This window comes from Vitis vinifera, chromosome 12 (assembly GCF_030704535.1).
Source record: "Vitis vinifera cultivar Pinot Noir 40024 chromosome 12, ASM3070453v1".
NCBI classification, from domain to species: Eukaryota; Viridiplantae; Streptophyta; class Magnoliopsida; order Vitales; family Vitaceae; genus Vitis; species Vitis vinifera.
Genome location: NC_081816.1, coordinates 7,210,247 through 7,228,082, shown reverse-complemented (window position 1 = coordinate 7,228,082; position 17,836 = coordinate 7,210,247). Strand labels below are relative to the sequence as shown.

Here is a 17,836-nt window from a genome sequence, read left to right as displayed (position 1 = left end):
TTTACAATAAAGGGTTATTGTATGTTGAAAACGTGAAAAAGAAACCACTTGGGGAACTGTTCACAAGACCAGCCAAAGGCCACCAAATCTAAGCATATTGGCGACAGAATAAAATGGATGGCACGTAGTATATTCGCTATGTAGCTCGAGACCATATCATTCCTAGAGGCTTTGTATGCATATTTGTACTTTGAGAAATGCTTTTTTTTTTTTTCATTATGACTTTTCTAGCTAGCATAGTTAAAGCATTTACTTTTGTGATGTGTGGATGCTTTGTATTTCATCTTCTTCTTTCTTGATCAACGAATAGATTTGCCAGCTCAAAGATAGTGTCTAATTAAGTTCCTAATGTTGCAATTCCATTAACTCTAGTCATTAATTTTAACTTTAAGACCAATATTTATAAAATTTCATTGAAAGAAATTTTGCTTTAATGAAGTAGAATAGATGGATTGTAAAAGGAATGTTATTATTATTATTTTGTTTTTTTTAGTTATATGTTCATTTCACTCATATTCCTTGAAATTTGAATTAAATACACTTATTCATCATTTAGTTTAAATTGCATCAAATATCGATTCTATCGTTTTTATTTGATATTTTCACTTATATTTTCTTTTGTTAAAAATAAGCGAATCATTTGATAAAATTTGAAATCATGATACATAAATAAGTAAATATATTTAACCTTAACCTCATAAGGTGCGAGTAAAATTTACCCATTAGTTGAATAGATGCAAAAGAATCACATAATGGGTACCTTGGGCGATGCTTTTTTTCCCTCTTGATGTGTTCAGGAAACTAGTTCACAGTCAACAACACCTCATGCACATTTTTTTTTAATTCAATTCTCCACTTTCTTTCGTATATATGCTGGCAGGCCACAGGGTGCCACTGCAACCAACTTCGATTTAAATCTACTCTTTTGTCATTGTCTTCTTGTTATAATATGACCATGTCCTTGAATGTAAGTGAAACACAAATGATTGTATTACTTGTAAGGAGGGTCATTTCCAATATCTTTTTACATTTGGATTCTGTGGGGGTAAGTTGAAATCAATGATTTCAGAGAAAGAAAATTAATGGAAACAACAATATTGACATAATCTTATTCGTTAATAAAATAAAAAAAATTAAAGAACTCAATTACAAGATTCACAATCCACAAAGAGGTAGCAAAGATTGATTTGTACCCAAAAATTCTTGGGACAAACCAATGTACAACAATACAATTCAATCACAAAGTTGATGAACAAAGTAAGAAAACAGCTGCTCCATATTATTATTTATTGACAAAAGCACAGTATTTCCTGATTCCACCCGCCTTGCCTGTCAGCACTCCAACCTTTCCCATTTTGACCATGGATGCTGCAAAATCTTTCCCAAAACTCTTTCCATGGGAAAATGAGTGAAGTTTTACATATTTTCTAGTCTGAACATCATCAAGAAGAGCTACATCAGATTGGAAAAGGCCTCTTCTCTTAGCCACCATAGTGTAATAGTCTCCATCGAATGTTTTGAAGCTTCCAGGGTCCATCTCTACTATTGTAGTAACGTCTCCCGGCCTGCATTTCTTCTTCAACTGAATCACATAGTTGGGATCCATGGAGGGGTCAGTGTCACCTTTTCCAGTGAAGTTGTATAGGCGGTTGGTGAAGGATGAACAGTGAGAGATCCCAATTGTGTGTCCACCTATCTCATCAGAAACAATCTCATGATCAAGTTAGAAAATTTTGATAAGCACACTAAGATTTATGTTAATGCATTATAAATTTTGGTTACCTGATAGAACTACTAGGTCTTTTACAGACAGACCCTTTGAGTGGAACATTGATTTTAGTTGAGTAATGTTGGCGAAAGGAGGTGGCAAATTTATTAAGGCCTCCAAGGCAACTGATACTTTTCCATCCCTTCTACCTGTAGGGACTTTCCAATACGGTCCATTGATCTGATATAAGATTGAAACCATGTATTAGTCATCGGCAACCTAGCTCTTTCTTATAAACCGTACTAATTTCATGTTGGTATACCATTGAAACTGCATCTCTAGCTACAAGGGCTAGGATGTCAGCACAAGAAACCACTCCTGGACACTTCTTTTCCACTGCAGATTTTGCTGCATCGATAACATGGTAACCTCTGAGGCTTAGGTTGGGGATTGCATCCTTTTCAGCTTGGTTATTCTTTGTTGAATTCAATAGAACCGAACCATCGCATCCCTGCAAAGCCAACTTATTATACTTCTTGAACTTGCCCAGTATGATAAATGTATTAGTATTTATTTGGCAGCAATATTATAGTGCAATATAATAATACATGCAACATACCCTAACAAAACAGTCATGAAAATGCATTCTCAGCAAAGGAGCTGCAAGAGTTGGTGCTTTTGAAATGTATTGGGCCGTAGTCTTTCGCACGATATCCTCAGCTGCAGGACATGTTTTCTTGTAGAAACCAAGTTTCAAGCACTGCACATTTGCCACGCCTAAGACCAAAGTGGCAAGGATCACTTGGAGAAAGAAAGCTGAGAAGAGCTTTTGAGAAGACATTGTATCTTACAGAGAACAAATTAATGAACTAACTTAATTTGATGCTGAGCTCTGAAATTGTATGCAACATATGGGTGGTATATATGGTTGGGATTAAGACTTTGAACTTTTCAGGAGAAAGCTGTCATTGCACTCATTCTGAAATTGTTTTTGCAGATTAATTTGATAAGGTCAAATGATAAGGGTTGACCTTTTTTTAATAATTCTTACAATGAATTTTTGCAGAAGACATGGCTCCATCTCTGAGTTATCTCCACCAACCATGGAAAGAGATGAGGGCCTTTAGTTAATCTCTTCTCCATTATCTATATTCTTTATCATATTTATCTTCTAGAATCCTTAGCAACTGAAATCATGACTTTAACCTAACTCAAGACAATGTACGTAAGTGTCCAAAATCCCAAATCCATTACAAGAATTCCGTAGAAATGCAATGTTTGAGGTGTTATATATATATATATGCTTTAATTTAGTTCTTTTTCTAAGGACTTCAAGAATAAGAAACAATAACTTTTTAATATTGATGACCCTAAACTTCTAATTGGTAAAAATGACCGATAATATGTGCCAAGTTACATGTATAGTCTTTATATATTCTTATAATTTGGTAGTCGATTTGACTTTTCTTTTCTCCATAAACGTAGACATTCTTATTAAAACACCTGTAACTAATAAATATGATATGTATTAAGAATACTTAGTGATGGGTTTACTCTAATTTTTCTATATTTTTTGCCAAATGGTGGGAGGGTCCTTTGGAGATTCATAGTGTAATACAAGTGGAAATTTACAAAATTAATTAAAAGCCCACCAAAATTAAGTACACAGGGAAAAATATGCATAGCACGTATATAATTAAAACAGCTACCCTAAGTGGTTCCAAAATCAAACAATAAAATGTTGGAGATGGAGCTGAGCTTGCAAGTAACATGGCCAGCAAGTCTTGGTCCAAAGGAATCTTTAATTTTTCTTTTTCTCTAAAATTAATACAAAAACCGCAATTTGCAGATTTAACATTCTCTCTTGTTGGTCAATGCACTTAATTAAATTACAATAATACTATACAGATATGCTCATTTGTGATTAAAAACATAAGGTTTATGCATTAATCAATGCCCAACAAACCACCAGGCTTTACAGACTATAACATCTTTGTTTAAGATGAATTTAATTAGTGTTCCTAATCATACTTCATTTGTTAAAGCATATAGGTGAGGTCACTCTGTGATAACCAACACAAATCTTAGACTGTGATTGTGATATAGAAAATATATGGGATTGCACACACGAACATTCGCGATTGACTTATTTAATCTGTTTGTACTTGAGAGAAGCCATTAATTGATTACCAAATGTAAGGTTATTAGATATATTAATCTGTTCAATGAGGGTTTTATTAATTTTTATTTTTTTAAGACTTTCTTAAGTAAGAATCAAATAGGGGAAGATTATTTAATTGATCAGCATAAAGAATTATAGGTTGCCCCTTTGGAGTACGCAACAACCAGGTTTAAATCCCCCAAAGGGCCACAGTGGACTACACCCACTTTTGAAGAAGATATTTGAGGGCATTGAGTTTCAACTTTCATACTATGCATCAATCTAATGAAAATATGAACAATAGTGGCTCAACAGTGCCATCATTGTGTTGCTCTCTAAAAATTGACTCATGCTTAAGAATGAAAATTTTTGAGAGTTGAAAAATTCTAGATTGTACAAAAAGGTATATATGTGTATAAGTATGTGTTTGCTGCATAGTTTTGTACTCTCTTTATTGCGAAGTCTCCGAAAACTTTGAATTTATAGTACCCAATGAATATTTGGGTGTCAAACCCAAGCGAAATTGAGTTCAAGAGATTAAGGGAAGAATATTTTTTGATCTTTTTATTGTTATTCTTTTGAAGGGGAGAATGGAGAAAGAGTTCCAAAAGTTGGTGATCATCAATAACACTTTGGTAATTATAAGTTGAAGGCCTTGTAGTATAGGAAGAGTAAGGTGAAGGTTTGTAATATAGGAAGTGTGAGATGAATGTTTACAATGTGTTAGACCCTTGACATAGAGCATACGACACCAAGGCCTCATGAGACGACACCTTGGCTCTATAAGTGGCCTATAACCAAGGTAACACCTACAAGGGCGTAATGCCTTGTGCAAAGAGGTGTTTTGGTGATCCATGAGCATAATGCCATGGCCCGTTGTAACACCAAGATGGACTTGGACAAGGCATAGCGATGTAGTATCAATGAAGCCAACTCAAAGAAGATGTCTAATGGTTGGCATAAGGACACAATTCCTTTTGCATGAGGATGAGAAGTCATGAGTGCAATGCCATGACTCGTTGTTACATCAATAAGAGGGGCTTGGGCAAGGTATAAAATCATAGTAGCAACAAGACAAATGCATAAACAGGATTTTCTCGACATAAACGTGATAGGAACACATGAATTGCATAGAAAGCATGTAGTAGGTTGCCTAAAGAAGCTACAACAGGTTGGTAAGACATGTTGTGTGATATGCAAGGCCAATAAACAATTTAACACACACACACAGAGGCTACATATAAAGCATGCAACAAGTTGCCTAAAGACACTACAATATGCTATTGAGGCATGTTGTAGGGTGTTCATGCCAAGAGGAGACTTGGCATGCACACAAGTTGCATGGAGAGCGTGTTTCCTGGAGATGCTACAACGGGTACATGGTTGGTGAACCATGTTGTGAGCATGGACGAAAATATCAAGATATATTGAAGGGTTTCGACACAATATTTCGTGAGGATTTATTGGAGAGGCAAAAAATTGGGATATATAGCCAAAATATTGTTGATATATCGGCAATATATCGACTCACGGTGATAAATCGACGATTTTAGCAATTAATCATCACTCACATGGAAAAATTGCCGATATTTTGATGATATATCAGCGATAAATTGGCAATTTTTGAAGAAAAATCGCCGCCCTTTTGAGCATGATTTGATGGGCCAGATCACGTTTGCATGCACTGATGAGCTAGATCACTCTCGAGTGCAACGGTCATGGTGGTAGTCCATCCAACACCCTAAATTTAATTTGGATTTTATCCAACGGTCATATTTCACCCAAATTTTGATTCAACGGCCAAAAATGTTTTCCAACGATAAAATCATCTTTCAACAGTTATTTTTGCCCTAAATTTTCCTATATATAGCTCATTTTGCATCCATTTCAACCATATTTGATTTCATTCTTCATTTGATCTCTCATTGCTCATAATTTTTCTAAGATTGCTCAATTATTCAATTATTTAAAGGTATGTTTGTTTTAAATTGTAATTAATTTGTATATTTTCATTAAATTAACTTAGGATAATTTGATTATTTAATTATAGATGGATATGTTTATTTTAGATGATTATTTAATTTTATTTTCACATTCAATCTAGTTAGAATTAGATTCAACTAGTTTATTTTCACATTTAATTATATGATTATTGTAATTTATTTTCACATTCAATTATAATTAATTAATATATTTTGTAGATTTCTCATAGATTTAGATTTAGTAAACTAACTTAGCTAAATTATTTAATTAATTTAGCTATTAGTATAAATTAGTCTATTTGGAATATGTTCATTTTACATGATTATTTAATTTTATTTTCACATTAAATTGCAACATGTTAAATTTAAATGTTTGCTTAGTCTTTGTTTACATTAAAATCACATTCAAGTATATTTTTCTTGCAATAGATTTAACATGGGTAGTGGAAGTGGAGGTGGTCCTCCCATGCCAGGGCATGATCCAGCTTGGAAGTATTGTTCACTAGTAGAGGGGAACAGAAATGAGACAATTTATAATTTCTGTGGGTTGTTGATGAAAAGTGGAGGCATCACGCGATTCAAGTTCCATTTAACGCATAACGACCCACATAACAACACCAAAAAGTGTATTAGAGTGCCTCCCGAAGTGAAAGAAGAGATATGATTGATGGTGCATGACAAAACTAAAGCAAAAGCAAAGAAAGTTGCAAATATTCAAGAGATTCGTGCTCAATTACATGGCACAATGGGGGTCATTGATACACATCTGATAGACGAAGATAGTGATGATGAAGATGTTGAGGATCAAGATGTGTATATGTATCCAACAGATATGCACTCGGAAAAGCGTGATTCGTATCGATCTACAGTTCATGCCTTGAAACCGACAAAATGGGTGTCAACAATATGAGAACACTATAGGAAGCAAACGTAAAATAGAGGAGTCTTCACGGCTTACTAGTACATCGACGATGATGTAGAAATCACAAAGTATGCAACATTTGAACCAATCACCCTCTATTACCCCTTCGTTCTATAAGTTTTCTACAACAAGACAAAAAAAAAAAAATCAAAGATATATTTAAGGGTGGTTCAATTAAAGAAATGATGAGACGCTTAATAAGCAAATTCTTCATTTATGAGAGCATCACACCCCGAAAAGAAAACTCTCATCACTTTAGAATATGATTATTGGTGCACAACAAGTAGGTAATTACTAATTTTTGAATTGTTATATTGTTTCATACTTTTAGTAAGTATAGTCTTTTGTGACATGTTTTAAATATTTGTTATATATGAATTGCAGGAATGAGAATCGAACCTTCATCTCCATATGAAACAAAAAACAAGTACTTGGAAATGGAGTACAAAGAAAAACAAGCTTATGTGAACCAGTAAAGAGAAAAATGGAAGACATATGAGTGCACAATAATGTCAAATGGATGGACATAACCCATGAAATTAAGTATTATTAATTTCATGGTTTATTCAAAGGGGACCATGATGTTCCTTAAGTCAGTCGATGCATCGAACAATATCAAAGACCACAAGTATATATACGAGCTATTGAAGACTGTTATCAAAGAAGTAGGTCAAGAAAATGTGGCCTAAATTATCATAGATAATAGGTCAGCATTCGTGAAAACATGGAACCTATTAATGAAGAAGTTTACCTTATATTGGACTTTGTGTGCGGCGCACTGCATCGACTTAATCTTTGAAAACATTGGCAAAAGACCCAGTATTACAAATGTAATAAACAATGCTTGCAAGATAACCAATTTCATTTACAACCATGGTTGACTACTTACACAAATGAGAAAGTATTGTGGTGGAGACATTGTTTGACTAGGAGCTACAAGGTTTACTATCAATTATATTGCTCTTGACAATCTTCTTAAAAAAAAAAGCCGATTTGAAAATATTGTTTATGAATGATGATTGAGCACAACACAAGCTCAGTCGAACAAAAATTAGACGAGATTTAGAGCAATATTTAATGTTTGACCATGTGTATTGGGATAAAGTGACAAATATAGTTTCATTACATGAGCCATTATACATCGTGCTTCGACTTATGGATTCTGAAGTTGTTCCCATTATGTCGTTTGTGTATGAGCTTATGCACGTGATGAAAGAGAACCTTATTCATCAAGGAGTTGAAGATTGGATTTTCAAAGTAATAAAAGATCGTTGGGAGAAAACATTAAGACATTCATTTCATGAAACAGGTACTTAAGTACTATATATTTTTGTAAGTTTTTAGTCTTAATTTATTTAATTTTCTCTAACAAAATACTAAATCCATTTAATTTTATTATAGCATACTTCTTAAATCCAAGATTTCAATATAGGTGTGGAGTTGGTAGTGATTCAGAACTACTTCAAGCAATCCATGATGTTTTTGCAAAATTAGACTCAATTATTGAATCGTTTGTTCAATTTGGAAATGAGGTAAATAAAAAACTGTTATTTTTGTTAATTTAATAAAACAATAATTTCATTCATCAATTTATTTGAACGTTTACTAACAAATATGATATTAATAAATTAAATGTTGAACACATAGCTTGTGCCTTTTCGAAATGCAAAAATAGGATTTGGTGATTGAGCAGCGGTTGCAACAAGGTCAACCATGGTGCCCGATGAGTATTTATAGGAAAAAATTGATTATCATTATTGTAAATTCACCATATAAGTATTTATATAATTATGAAATTGGTTGCAGCTGAATGTTGATTCATGTATGGGAATCATACACCTACATTGAAATAGTTAGCCATCAAAGTTCTCTCATAAACTATGTCATCTTTTGCCTGCGAGAGAAATTGGAGCACATTCGCTCTTATCCACACAAAGCAACAAAATCGTTTGGCTTACCCTCAACTAGAGCAATTAGTTTTGTGTTACTATAACATGAGACTAAAGTTACATGATATGGAAGCAAAAAATGATTGAGTTGTTGAAAAAAAATTATCTTGATCTTCTTGACATTTCAGCCGAGATGGGTGAAGAAGAAAACAATCACCTGTTCCAATGGATTAGGCCTACACACTTGGATGATGAAGTTGGAAATCCTAATCCACGAATTGTCACTCATTCTCGAGAATTTGGAGTTAATGTTGAACGTGTGTTGTCTGAACAAATTCAATCTGAAAGTTTTAGCAAAGATACTGAGGATTCATTTCAGGCGACATTGAATTCCCACTAAAAGGTTGACTCAACAAGTGCTGGCCACAGTAGTAAACTTACTACTGCAGGTACTTCTGCTTCTGGTTACGATGGTTTAAGAGGTGGAACTGATGATGGAAGTGATAATGTTGGATGAGATATTTGGCAACGTCAACAAAGTCAATATCCATTGAGTCAATTTACGTGTGAAAATGATTTCACACACTGCACACAAAATGAAGACCATGGTTCTAGCAGAGCTAGTCCAGGCATAGGAGCTATTGGGAAACCCTATAGAAGAAGAAAACGAATGATGGAACAATATAATGAGGAGTTACTTTCAAGGAGTTTTGAATCTTGAAGTATATGGATTCAATTTAGTGACTCATTGAATGAAGCTAACGTCTACCCTCCTTATGTGATGAGTTATAGTCAACCTTCAAGTTCAACAGATGAAGAGTATGGTATGTCGAGTTACTCTATTTCCACACAAATGTCATACCAAGTTTCATATCAAATGGAATGAGGATTTGACATTAACACATGGGTGAACCTTGAGTATCCTATCCATGTAGAGGTAGTGAGCAGGACTCAAGAGATATATGCATGGCATGTTAGAATTTTTAACCAATATTATCGAGGCTCATTGAGTTGGTACCAATATTGTCTCCAACAGCAAGGCTAGGTTCCTTCATATACCAATTCTATTGAACCACATCAATCATAATTTTGGTACTAAAGGGACATTGCAATGTAATGTGTACAAGTTATTGATATTTAATGAAATGAAGTATTTTATGTTACTTTATAATGAGTGTACAATTACAAAATAATATTTCTTATCGATTGACATGATATAATTACATCTAATATTGCAAATTATATCATACTTATGTCAAATTCTTCAATAAAACAACTTTAAAATGTTTATTATGCTTCTAATCATATTGTTATGAGGTTTTCTTGAATTTTCATGAGTTTTTAACAATTTTAGGCCTATCAAATTTTTTTTTTCCAAAATATCCATTGATATATATCTTTCATATATCCGATATATCCATAAAATCAAAATGCCGATATATCCGTGATTACCGATATTTTTATCCTTGGTTGTGAGGAGTGCATACCAAAAGGGGGCTTGTCATGCACTTGAGTTATAACATAGATATGCATGGATGGACTGCCTAGAGTTGCAACAACAAGATGATTGGATGCATGGCAAATTCAAGCGCATGAGTGGATTGACTCAAGGCGTAAGAGTAGGCAAACTTAAGGTAGAACACAAAAGGGGTGTCTTGGCATTGGGGCAAGCCTAAGAAAGATGAGTTGCACCATGACTCAGAGACTTCAATGGTTGGTACGTGGACTGATGCAAGTGGCAACAATATGAGTTTCAAATGGATAAGAAATGAGCCGAATTATACTCTTAGTCAAATAAGAAGTGGGCAATGTCACACTTACAAAAAAAATGATGGGAGAGCCTCCTAGGGAGCATGAGAGGAGTAAGTATGAACTCACCAAAGGGATTCTATATTTTATTAAGGAAGGAAATAAAATACAAGTTAGGGTTAAAACATCGTAATCTCACATGCCTTATGGGTTAATCTTTATTACCATCTCATGGGGTCAGAGTATGCTAGTTTAGAGGGCTTCTAAGTACCACACAAACATGAAAAACTTATGGAGAAAGTTTGCGCTTGTGACAATAGAGATAGTGAGATTTACCCTCCTAGTTGAGGCCAATTATAACGAAGGTGAGGTTTTACAAAGGGATACCCTTTGCAAGCCTAAGGCATAATGAGTAGATAAAAGTCTCGAACTTCTTTTGTTGTCTCAAAGCAATCAAATGACACACTAATAGAAGCAAGGGATGCATTGGTGACTGATGTAAGAATTTTGTGATTATTATTGTCTTAATCCTCGATGCGAGATTCAAACTCTTTTGAATTCAAAGACACCTTCAGCAGGTATTTCGGTATTATCAATGACAAAACATCATAATTTTCGTCCTTTCAAAAACCTTATGTATAACTTGAAGCCAATGCATGTAGTTGAAACCACTAAGAATAGAGATAGGTTGGGAAACATTTGATTGTGTCTGAGCCATAGTAGACTACTGAATGTCACTGACACGAATGAGGTTTAGAAGTAAAAAAAACACTTTGAGAGAAATTAGAAAGAGCCTAATGCTCCAACTAAATAGAAAAAGTGAAGAAAATAAAGAATACATATTCAATTGGATAACGCAAATCACCACAATCGGGTAAGCACAAATCAGCAAACCATGGGAGTACCAATAATCATGGAATTGGTCAACGATTCTAACAAACACAAAATTAATGTGTCATGTAGAAGAGTATATTTGCATGAAAACAAAGGCAAAATGTGCTCAAAATGACTAGCACACACTTGATATTTCTCATTCTCTTAACGTGATTCCAACTTCCAAACCTGGTTCCCCTTCACATTCTTCATATATAGCTGAAGAGAAATTTCCAAATACTCAACTCTGAATTTTTTACTGTTCCCTAATCCCACATTAGCATCACAATGCGGGTCATTATCACTACACGAACATGCGAATTTTCCATAGACATAGGCCTCCAAGAACCAGTTTTGGAAATCAAACACAAGATAGAGCAACTCCATGGGGTTCCAGTGGCTCTACAAACCCTGTCAGTATCCGGGTGGGAGCTCATGGATGGACTGGACATGGAAGATTACCCCATTGTCACTGAAGGTACAAGAATTGATCTCATGACCAAACATATAGAGCACTACCCTTTAGCTCGCTGTAGTAAAATTCAAATCATCATTAAGTTCTCAGCTAGACAAATTAGTATAGAAGTGGACAGAACTGAAACTGTGGGAAGCCTAAAAGAGAAAATCCATATAATTGAAGGCACCCCAATTAAAAGAATGATACTATACTTTTCTGGTACAGAGATGGAAGAGGACTTTCGCAATTTAAGTGAGTACGGCATACGGGAATTTTCTGAAATTATTGTGTTCCTCAAGGCTCTGAATCGCACAAGGGACCAACCTCCCGTTAGAAAGCTCAATGTGGTGGTTCAAACTTCTTCAAGTTTGCTTAATTCTGCTTGCATACCATTGGAACTGAGAGACATGGACACGGTTCATGAGCTGAGACAACTGCTTCTGGCCCGAAAAATTCTTCCTAGGGATGATTATTTGTTCATTCACAAACAAAGAATTATGCGCGATAATTGCAGTCTTCGATGGCATGGTGTTGAAGATGGGGATTCACTGTACGTATTCAGAGGCACAGTGAGTCGAAATGGATTTTGAATATTGAACTGAGACATGAAATACTGCTATACAGCAGACTTTGAAGAGTCACATTAGGAGTTTCTTTTTCTTTTTTCCTTTTCTTTTAATACTATCTTTGAAATACATGTTGTGGATTTTCACAAGAATATGCTATGAAGAAAATCTAGTTGAATTTATCTTCTCTTTCTCCATGGATTTTCATATGAATATGCTATGACGGTTTTCATTAACCAACTCCAACATCACATGATAATTCTAAACTTTTTGTAATTTTATTTTAAATATGATCTGATATATATATATATATATATATATATTCCTTTGTGGGTAAAGGTTGATTAATGGGACAACGTTAATATTTTTTTTTCTTTTTTTTGACAAAATTAATATTAAGGGTGTTCTTTCCTTAAATTTTGGGAATGTTGAAAACTTTTCTGTTACAACAGACTCCTGATTATCTTCCTATCAGATTTGGAATTAGTCTTTACCTTAACATCTTGATGCATATAAATGGAGCATTGAGGGGCTTCAATTTATGAAATTATTAAAATCGAGGAAGAAATAAAAGGAAATAGAAAAAAGGAACACAAGATAGAAAAATGGAACTGGATCTATCTCCGAAGTTGGCAAAGAAATTGTTTGGAGAGAATGGAGGATCATACTTTGCATGGTGCCCTTCAGAGCTTCCCATGCTACGTGAAGGCAACATTGGTGCTTCCAAGCTTGCTCTTGAGAAGCATGGCTTTGCTCTTCCTCGCTATTCTGATTCCTCCAAGGTTGCTTATGTTCTTCAAGGTCTATTCCTCCATTCCCTTCTTCTTTTCTCTGTATTGATTCATGGGTTCATGTTTTCAGAAAATGCATTTAAGACCGACCCATCATGACGAATTCTGCAAATTTTTATTCTTCTATGATTTCAAAGATTGGGTTAACCTTTAAAGATCTTCTAACCTTTTGATCCTTTTATGATGCTCATAACTGTTTGTGCGGATCTGTTTCTTCCATAATTTCAGAGATTAGATATAACTTTAAAGATCATCTAATCTTACACTAGAGTTTTGATCCCTTTTTGACTGATGATTCTGGTATTTTCTAGGAAGTGGGGTTGCAGGAATTGTCCTTCCTGAGTCAGAGGAGAAGGTGATTGCAATCAAGAAAGGCGACGCCATCGCCCTTCCTTTCGGTGTTGTAACATGGTGGTACAACAAAGAGGACACTGAACTTGTAGTTCTCTTCCTGGGTGAAACCTCAAAAGCACACAAAGCAGGCGAATTCACCGATTTCTTTCTCACAGGCACAACTGGCCTAATGACTGGTTTTACAACTGAGTTTGTGGCCAGGGCATGGGACTTGGAAGAAAAAGTAGCTAAACTCCTCGTTGAGAAGCAATCAGGGGTTGGCATTGTCAAGCTTGCTGACACTTTCAAGATGCCTGAGCCCAAAATCGAACACCGAAACGGTATGGCATTGAACTGTGAGGAAGCTCCATTGGATATTGATATCAAGAATGGTGGAAGAGTTGTGGTTCTGAATACCAAGAACTTGCCTCTGGTTGGTGAGGTTGGGCTTGGTGCTGATCTTGTTAGACTTGATGGGGGTGCCATGTGCTCTCCTGGCTTCTCCTGTGACTCGGCCCTGCAGGTGACTTATGTCGTCCGAGGCAGTGGCCGAGTTCAGGTTGTAGGGGTTGATGGGAAGAGGGTCCTGGAGACCACCCTAAAGGCTGGCAATCTGTTCATTGTACCAAGGTTTTTCGTGGTTTCGAAGATAGCTGATCCTGATGGAATGGAGTGGTTCTCCATCATCTCCACCCCCAAGTAAGTCATCCCCTGCATTTTAACTACTAGATTCATCATTTCCATGATAAGTACTGGCCTTTGATTGTGTTATCATGTGAATTTTGCAGTCCAATATTCACCAATTTAGCTGGAAAAACTGGAGTTTGGAAGGCCCTTTCTCCTCAAGTGCTGGAGGCTGCCTTCAATATTCCCCCTGATGCAGAGAAACAGTTCCGGTCCAAGAGGAATTCTGATGCTGTCTTCTTCCCCCCACCAAATTAAGGATATCAGCCTTCTGAAGTCACTTAAAATAAATTTAGGGTATTGGTTTAATATTGGTATCTACTTGGTTTCAAGTAGGGTTTATATATGTATGGAGATGAAGTTGATGGTATTTTATTTTTGATATTTGGTAATAGAAATAATGCGACTCTTCATTTTTGCTGTAAATCCGACATTGAAGTTTAATATTGAAGATATTAAGAGACATTAAAGTCTTCCATTCTTAGATCATATAGATAATTATACTCCTAGTGAAATAGCAGGATGATTTTGGAACCCTGATTGACAAAGTACTTATACAGCTGTTTATTGTCTTCCATCTCTGTGGCCAAGTGATAAAGCAGAATTTCATCTGGATCGATATTGTTCCTGATGCTGCAGATTTTGCGCTTCAGTTCCAGCACAGTTTGTTTATCTTCTACCTTTAAATTAAAATTATCACCTATAGTTGGAATAGATACTGTAATGTTGATTTCGGTTCCCAGGGGCAGTGGTAACACCATAAGCAGTACTTCAGCCGGGCTTTGGAATCCCCAGTTATTTACTGTGAAATTATCAGGCAAGGTTTCATGCTTGACCTTGTCAAAAATGATCTGCCGCTCCACCATCACACCCGTTTTTGCCTCGATCTCTTCTTTCAGTTGAAGGAAGGTAGCAGCTAAGGGTATGGCTATAGTGAAGGAGACCACTTCATCCATCCCTTCAATGCACACAATCATTGAATCCTTGTCCATGAAAACGGGTTTCTCAAGTCAAGAAGAAGGCAACTGTTTTAGGAAGCTAGAAACAGCGATCAGATTGTCTTGTTTGGGTTGAAATGAGGAGAATCCTCACCATTTTAGTGAATCAACATGAATTTATTATTCACACTGAATGTGTTGTCTAATGTGATATTCATGACATTCATTCACAGCATTTTTTTTACTACTCAGTTCTATTCCATTTTTGGGAATTTTGAAGACTACAGAAAAACAATCTTAAAAATGTCATAAACCCGATTTCATGATACTGGATGCAAAATTTAGGCACAAAAAAAAATCAGTTTTTGGTATGCAAGAAACATGAGCAGCAAAATCTTAATACTGGTTACATAGTATAATCCCATAAATCTTTATTTGTAGACTAAACATGTGTCATGGTTATGGTAGAACCCACATTAACATAATACTTATACAAGGGATCATGATCATGCATCTCTGTGAATAAGTGAAAAAGATTAATCCTTTTTTCTGGGCTAAACTTCCTCTCAGTCCTAATTTTCTTCTTCAAGTCTGACACAGTGTCATTGTCTTGCACAGTCAAGTGAAACTCAGCTGCCCAACTAGATATCTTAATACAGAGCTGTGCCCCAAGTGGAAGAGGCAAAACTAAGAGAAAGATAGTGCCAGAACTTGTGTATCCACATTCCCCGACAGTTTGAAAATCAAGCCATAATAAGCGAGTCTCCTTGTCGAAAATGATCTGTCGGTCCAGATCTACACCAGTGTACTGCTGGATTCTTTCTCTCAGTTGAAGGATGGTAGCAGATTGGGGTATATGAATTCTGAACTTCACCACCTCTTCACTGCCTTCAACTGTGAAAGTCACTAAGTCCTGGGAACCCATGAAAGGGTTGGAAAGTTGACAGAAAATGAAAGAGTTGGAAAATTAAAAATGGAATGAGTCTTTGCCCCTTTTGCTTGAATGGCTAGAAAAACAAGGAGATAGCCTGGTATTTAAGTGACAATTTTTTTGCTAAAAAGACTTGCTCTGTTGATTCATTCAAAATGTGTTTTCTAGTGTGATCTTCATGACACTGTTCTTGGAGAATCTATTCTTTTCCATTTAGTTGATTCTAGAAACTCCATTTGTGAAGGGCTTTTCTGTTGGGATAAACAGCTAAAACTTATGCAAGAGAGAGTTTTTTTTTTTTCTTACAATTGTTCAGACAAAATAGATTAAAAAAAAAACCAACATTACCCATTTTCATTTTCTTTTCATTTGGCCTCAGTTTTGGTTGTTTTAATTGGAAACTCCAAGAGTGAATCAGGTAGTGAGGTCAAAGTTTTGGGTGGAGCCATATTCAGGGGTGGGAGACTGAAGAAGAGGCAGTGGAGGGACCCATCTTGGACCCCATAATTAACCAGAGAAGTCTCAATCTTCCTTAATCAAGATGCCCTGGTTGTTTTGACTGTTGTAGAGAATGAGAATTAGTCCTATCATTTGGGAGATTTTCATGGGCCCCAATCACCCTCTTAAGATCTGCAACCTTGGCATCATCACCCACTTCAATGTTGAAAAACTTCCCTGTGAATATCTCTACTAGGAGCTTCATATTCAACATCACAACACAGAAATCCCTTTTGGGAAAAGAGAGATGAGTGGCAGTTAGATAACTAGAAAAGTTGTGAACTAGACAGCATTTTAACCAAGTCAGTTCATGCAAAACCTATTGATTGAGAAAAGAAAAAGTCATCATTTTAAAACAAAATTTCCCTATATTACCTGATTAATCTTAATTCTTATGTAAGTTTTTATTTTTTCTTCGTCTTTTCTTCTTTTTGTCAGTTTACATAATTACTAAAAGAATTGAGAGAACAAGTAGATTAAGATAAAAGATAGAGGCCATGAGATGGGTGCTTAACTTTTATTTGATTTTGGCAATAGCTACCAACATAACAAGAAGGGTTTGTCTTTCACACACTTCAAAGAGTCTTCATAGGATTCCTATTTTGACTATTACAGAAGATACTAATATACATTAAAGTCTTTATTCTTAGATCATATACATTATTATAATCCTAATTCAATAGCATAATGATATTGGGACCCTCATTGACAAAGCACTTATGGATTGGGACACTGTTCATCATCTCTGTGAAGAGGTGAAAAAGCTGAAATCTGTTAGCGTAATGATATTGGACCCTCATAGAAAAAATACTTATAGAGCGGGACATTGTTCATCATCTCTGTGAAGCGGTGAAAAAGCTGAAATCTGTGTGGACCAATATTGTTGTAGATGCTGCATATTTTTTGCTTCAGTTCCAGCACAGTTTGTTTATCTTTCACTATTAAATTAAAATAATTTGTTCCTGGTGGAATAGATATTGTAATGTTGATTTGATTTCCCTGGGGTAGTGGCATGACCTTAAGCACTTGTTCAGCCAGATGTTTGAATCCCCGACTCTCTAATGTGGAATTATCATTCATGGGTACTCGTCCATCCTTGGGAAGAATGAGCTTCTCCGTGATCTTTTCCTTCAGTTGACGGAAGGTAGCTGCTGAGGGTATCTCTATTGAGAAGCTGACCACTTCTTCCAACCCTTCAATGTGCATAATCACTGAATCCCTGTCCATGATATCAGGTTTCTCAAGTTGGGAAGAAGGCAACTGTATTAGGTAGCTAGAAACCAGGATAAGTTTGTCTTGGTTGGGTTGAAATGAAGAGAATCTCCTCTGTATTTTAGTGAATGTTTAGGTGGGA

The 17,836-nt window shown here is 35.5% G+C and overlaps 3 protein-coding genes across 3 annotated transcripts; 2 read left to right on the top strand and 1 right to left on the bottom strand.

The window, feature by feature from the left end:
- Positions 1-1,282: 1,282 nt before the first annotated feature.
- Positions 1,283-2,549, bottom strand: LOC100260174 (peroxidase 27). Its single transcript, XM_002274121.4, has 4 exons — positions 2,328-2,549; positions 2,031-2,219; positions 1,783-1,948; positions 1,283-1,692 (listed from the first exon to the last, which is right to left on the bottom strand). The coding sequence occupies exons 1-4, from the start codon at positions 2,547-2,549 to the stop codon at positions 1,283-1,285; spliced, it is 987 nt and encodes a 328-aa protein (XP_002274157.2).
- Positions 2,550-11,515: 8,966 nt separating this feature from the next.
- LOC100243083 (uncharacterized) lies at positions 11,516-12,489 on the top strand. The gene has a single exon (XM_002274059.3). The coding sequence runs from the start codon at positions 11,573-11,575 to the stop codon at positions 12,329-12,331; it is 759 nt and encodes a 252-aa protein (XP_002274095.1). The 5' UTR covers positions 11,516-11,572; the 3' UTR covers positions 12,332-12,489.
- A 331-nt stretch (positions 12,490-12,820) lies between these two features.
- LOC100265414 (glutelin type-D 1) lies at positions 12,821-14,536 on the top strand. Its single transcript, XM_002280155.5, has 3 exons — positions 12,821-13,108; positions 13,410-14,130; positions 14,220-14,536. Exons 1-3 carry the CDS (start codon positions 12,913-12,915, stop codon positions 14,371-14,373), a joined length of 1,071 nt encoding a protein of 356 aa, XP_002280191.1. The 5' UTR covers positions 12,821-12,912; the 3' UTR covers positions 14,374-14,536.
- Positions 14,537-17,836: the final 3,300 nt, after the last annotated feature.

What these genes read in the sequence shown, in the direction of transcription:
- LOC100265414 (XM_002280155.5), top strand. Translation starts at nt 12,913, where the DNA reads ATGGAACTGGATCTATCTCCGAAGTTGGCAAAGAAATTGTTTGGAGAG. An exon ending in GGTTGCTTATGTTCTTCAAG is followed by an intron (nt 13,109 to 13,409) that starts GTCTATTCCTCC and finishes GGTATTTTCTAG; the next exon opens with GAAGTGGGGTTGCAGGAATT. An exon ending in TCCATCATCTCCACCCCCAA is followed by an intron (nt 14,131 to 14,219) that starts GTAAGTCATCCC and finishes TGAATTTTGCAG; the next exon opens with TCCAATATTCACCAATTTAG.
- LOC100260174 (XM_002274121.4), bottom strand. Translation starts at nt 2,549, where the DNA reads ATGTCTTCTCAAAAGCTCTTCTCAGCTTTCTTTCTCCAAGTGATCCTT. An exon ending in TTCATGACTGTTTTGTTAGG is followed by an intron (nt 2,220 to 2,327) that starts GTATGTTGCATG and finishes TTGGCTTTGCAG; the next exon opens with GGATGCGATGGTTCGGTTCT. An exon ending in CTAGAGATGCAGTTTCAATG is followed by an intron (nt 1,949 to 2,030) that starts GTATACCAACAT and finishes ATCTTATATCAG; the next exon opens with ATCAATGGACCGTATTGGAA.
- LOC100243083 (XM_002274059.3), top strand. Translation starts at nt 11,573, where the DNA reads ATGCGGGTCATTATCACTACACGAACATGCGAATTTTCCATAGACATA.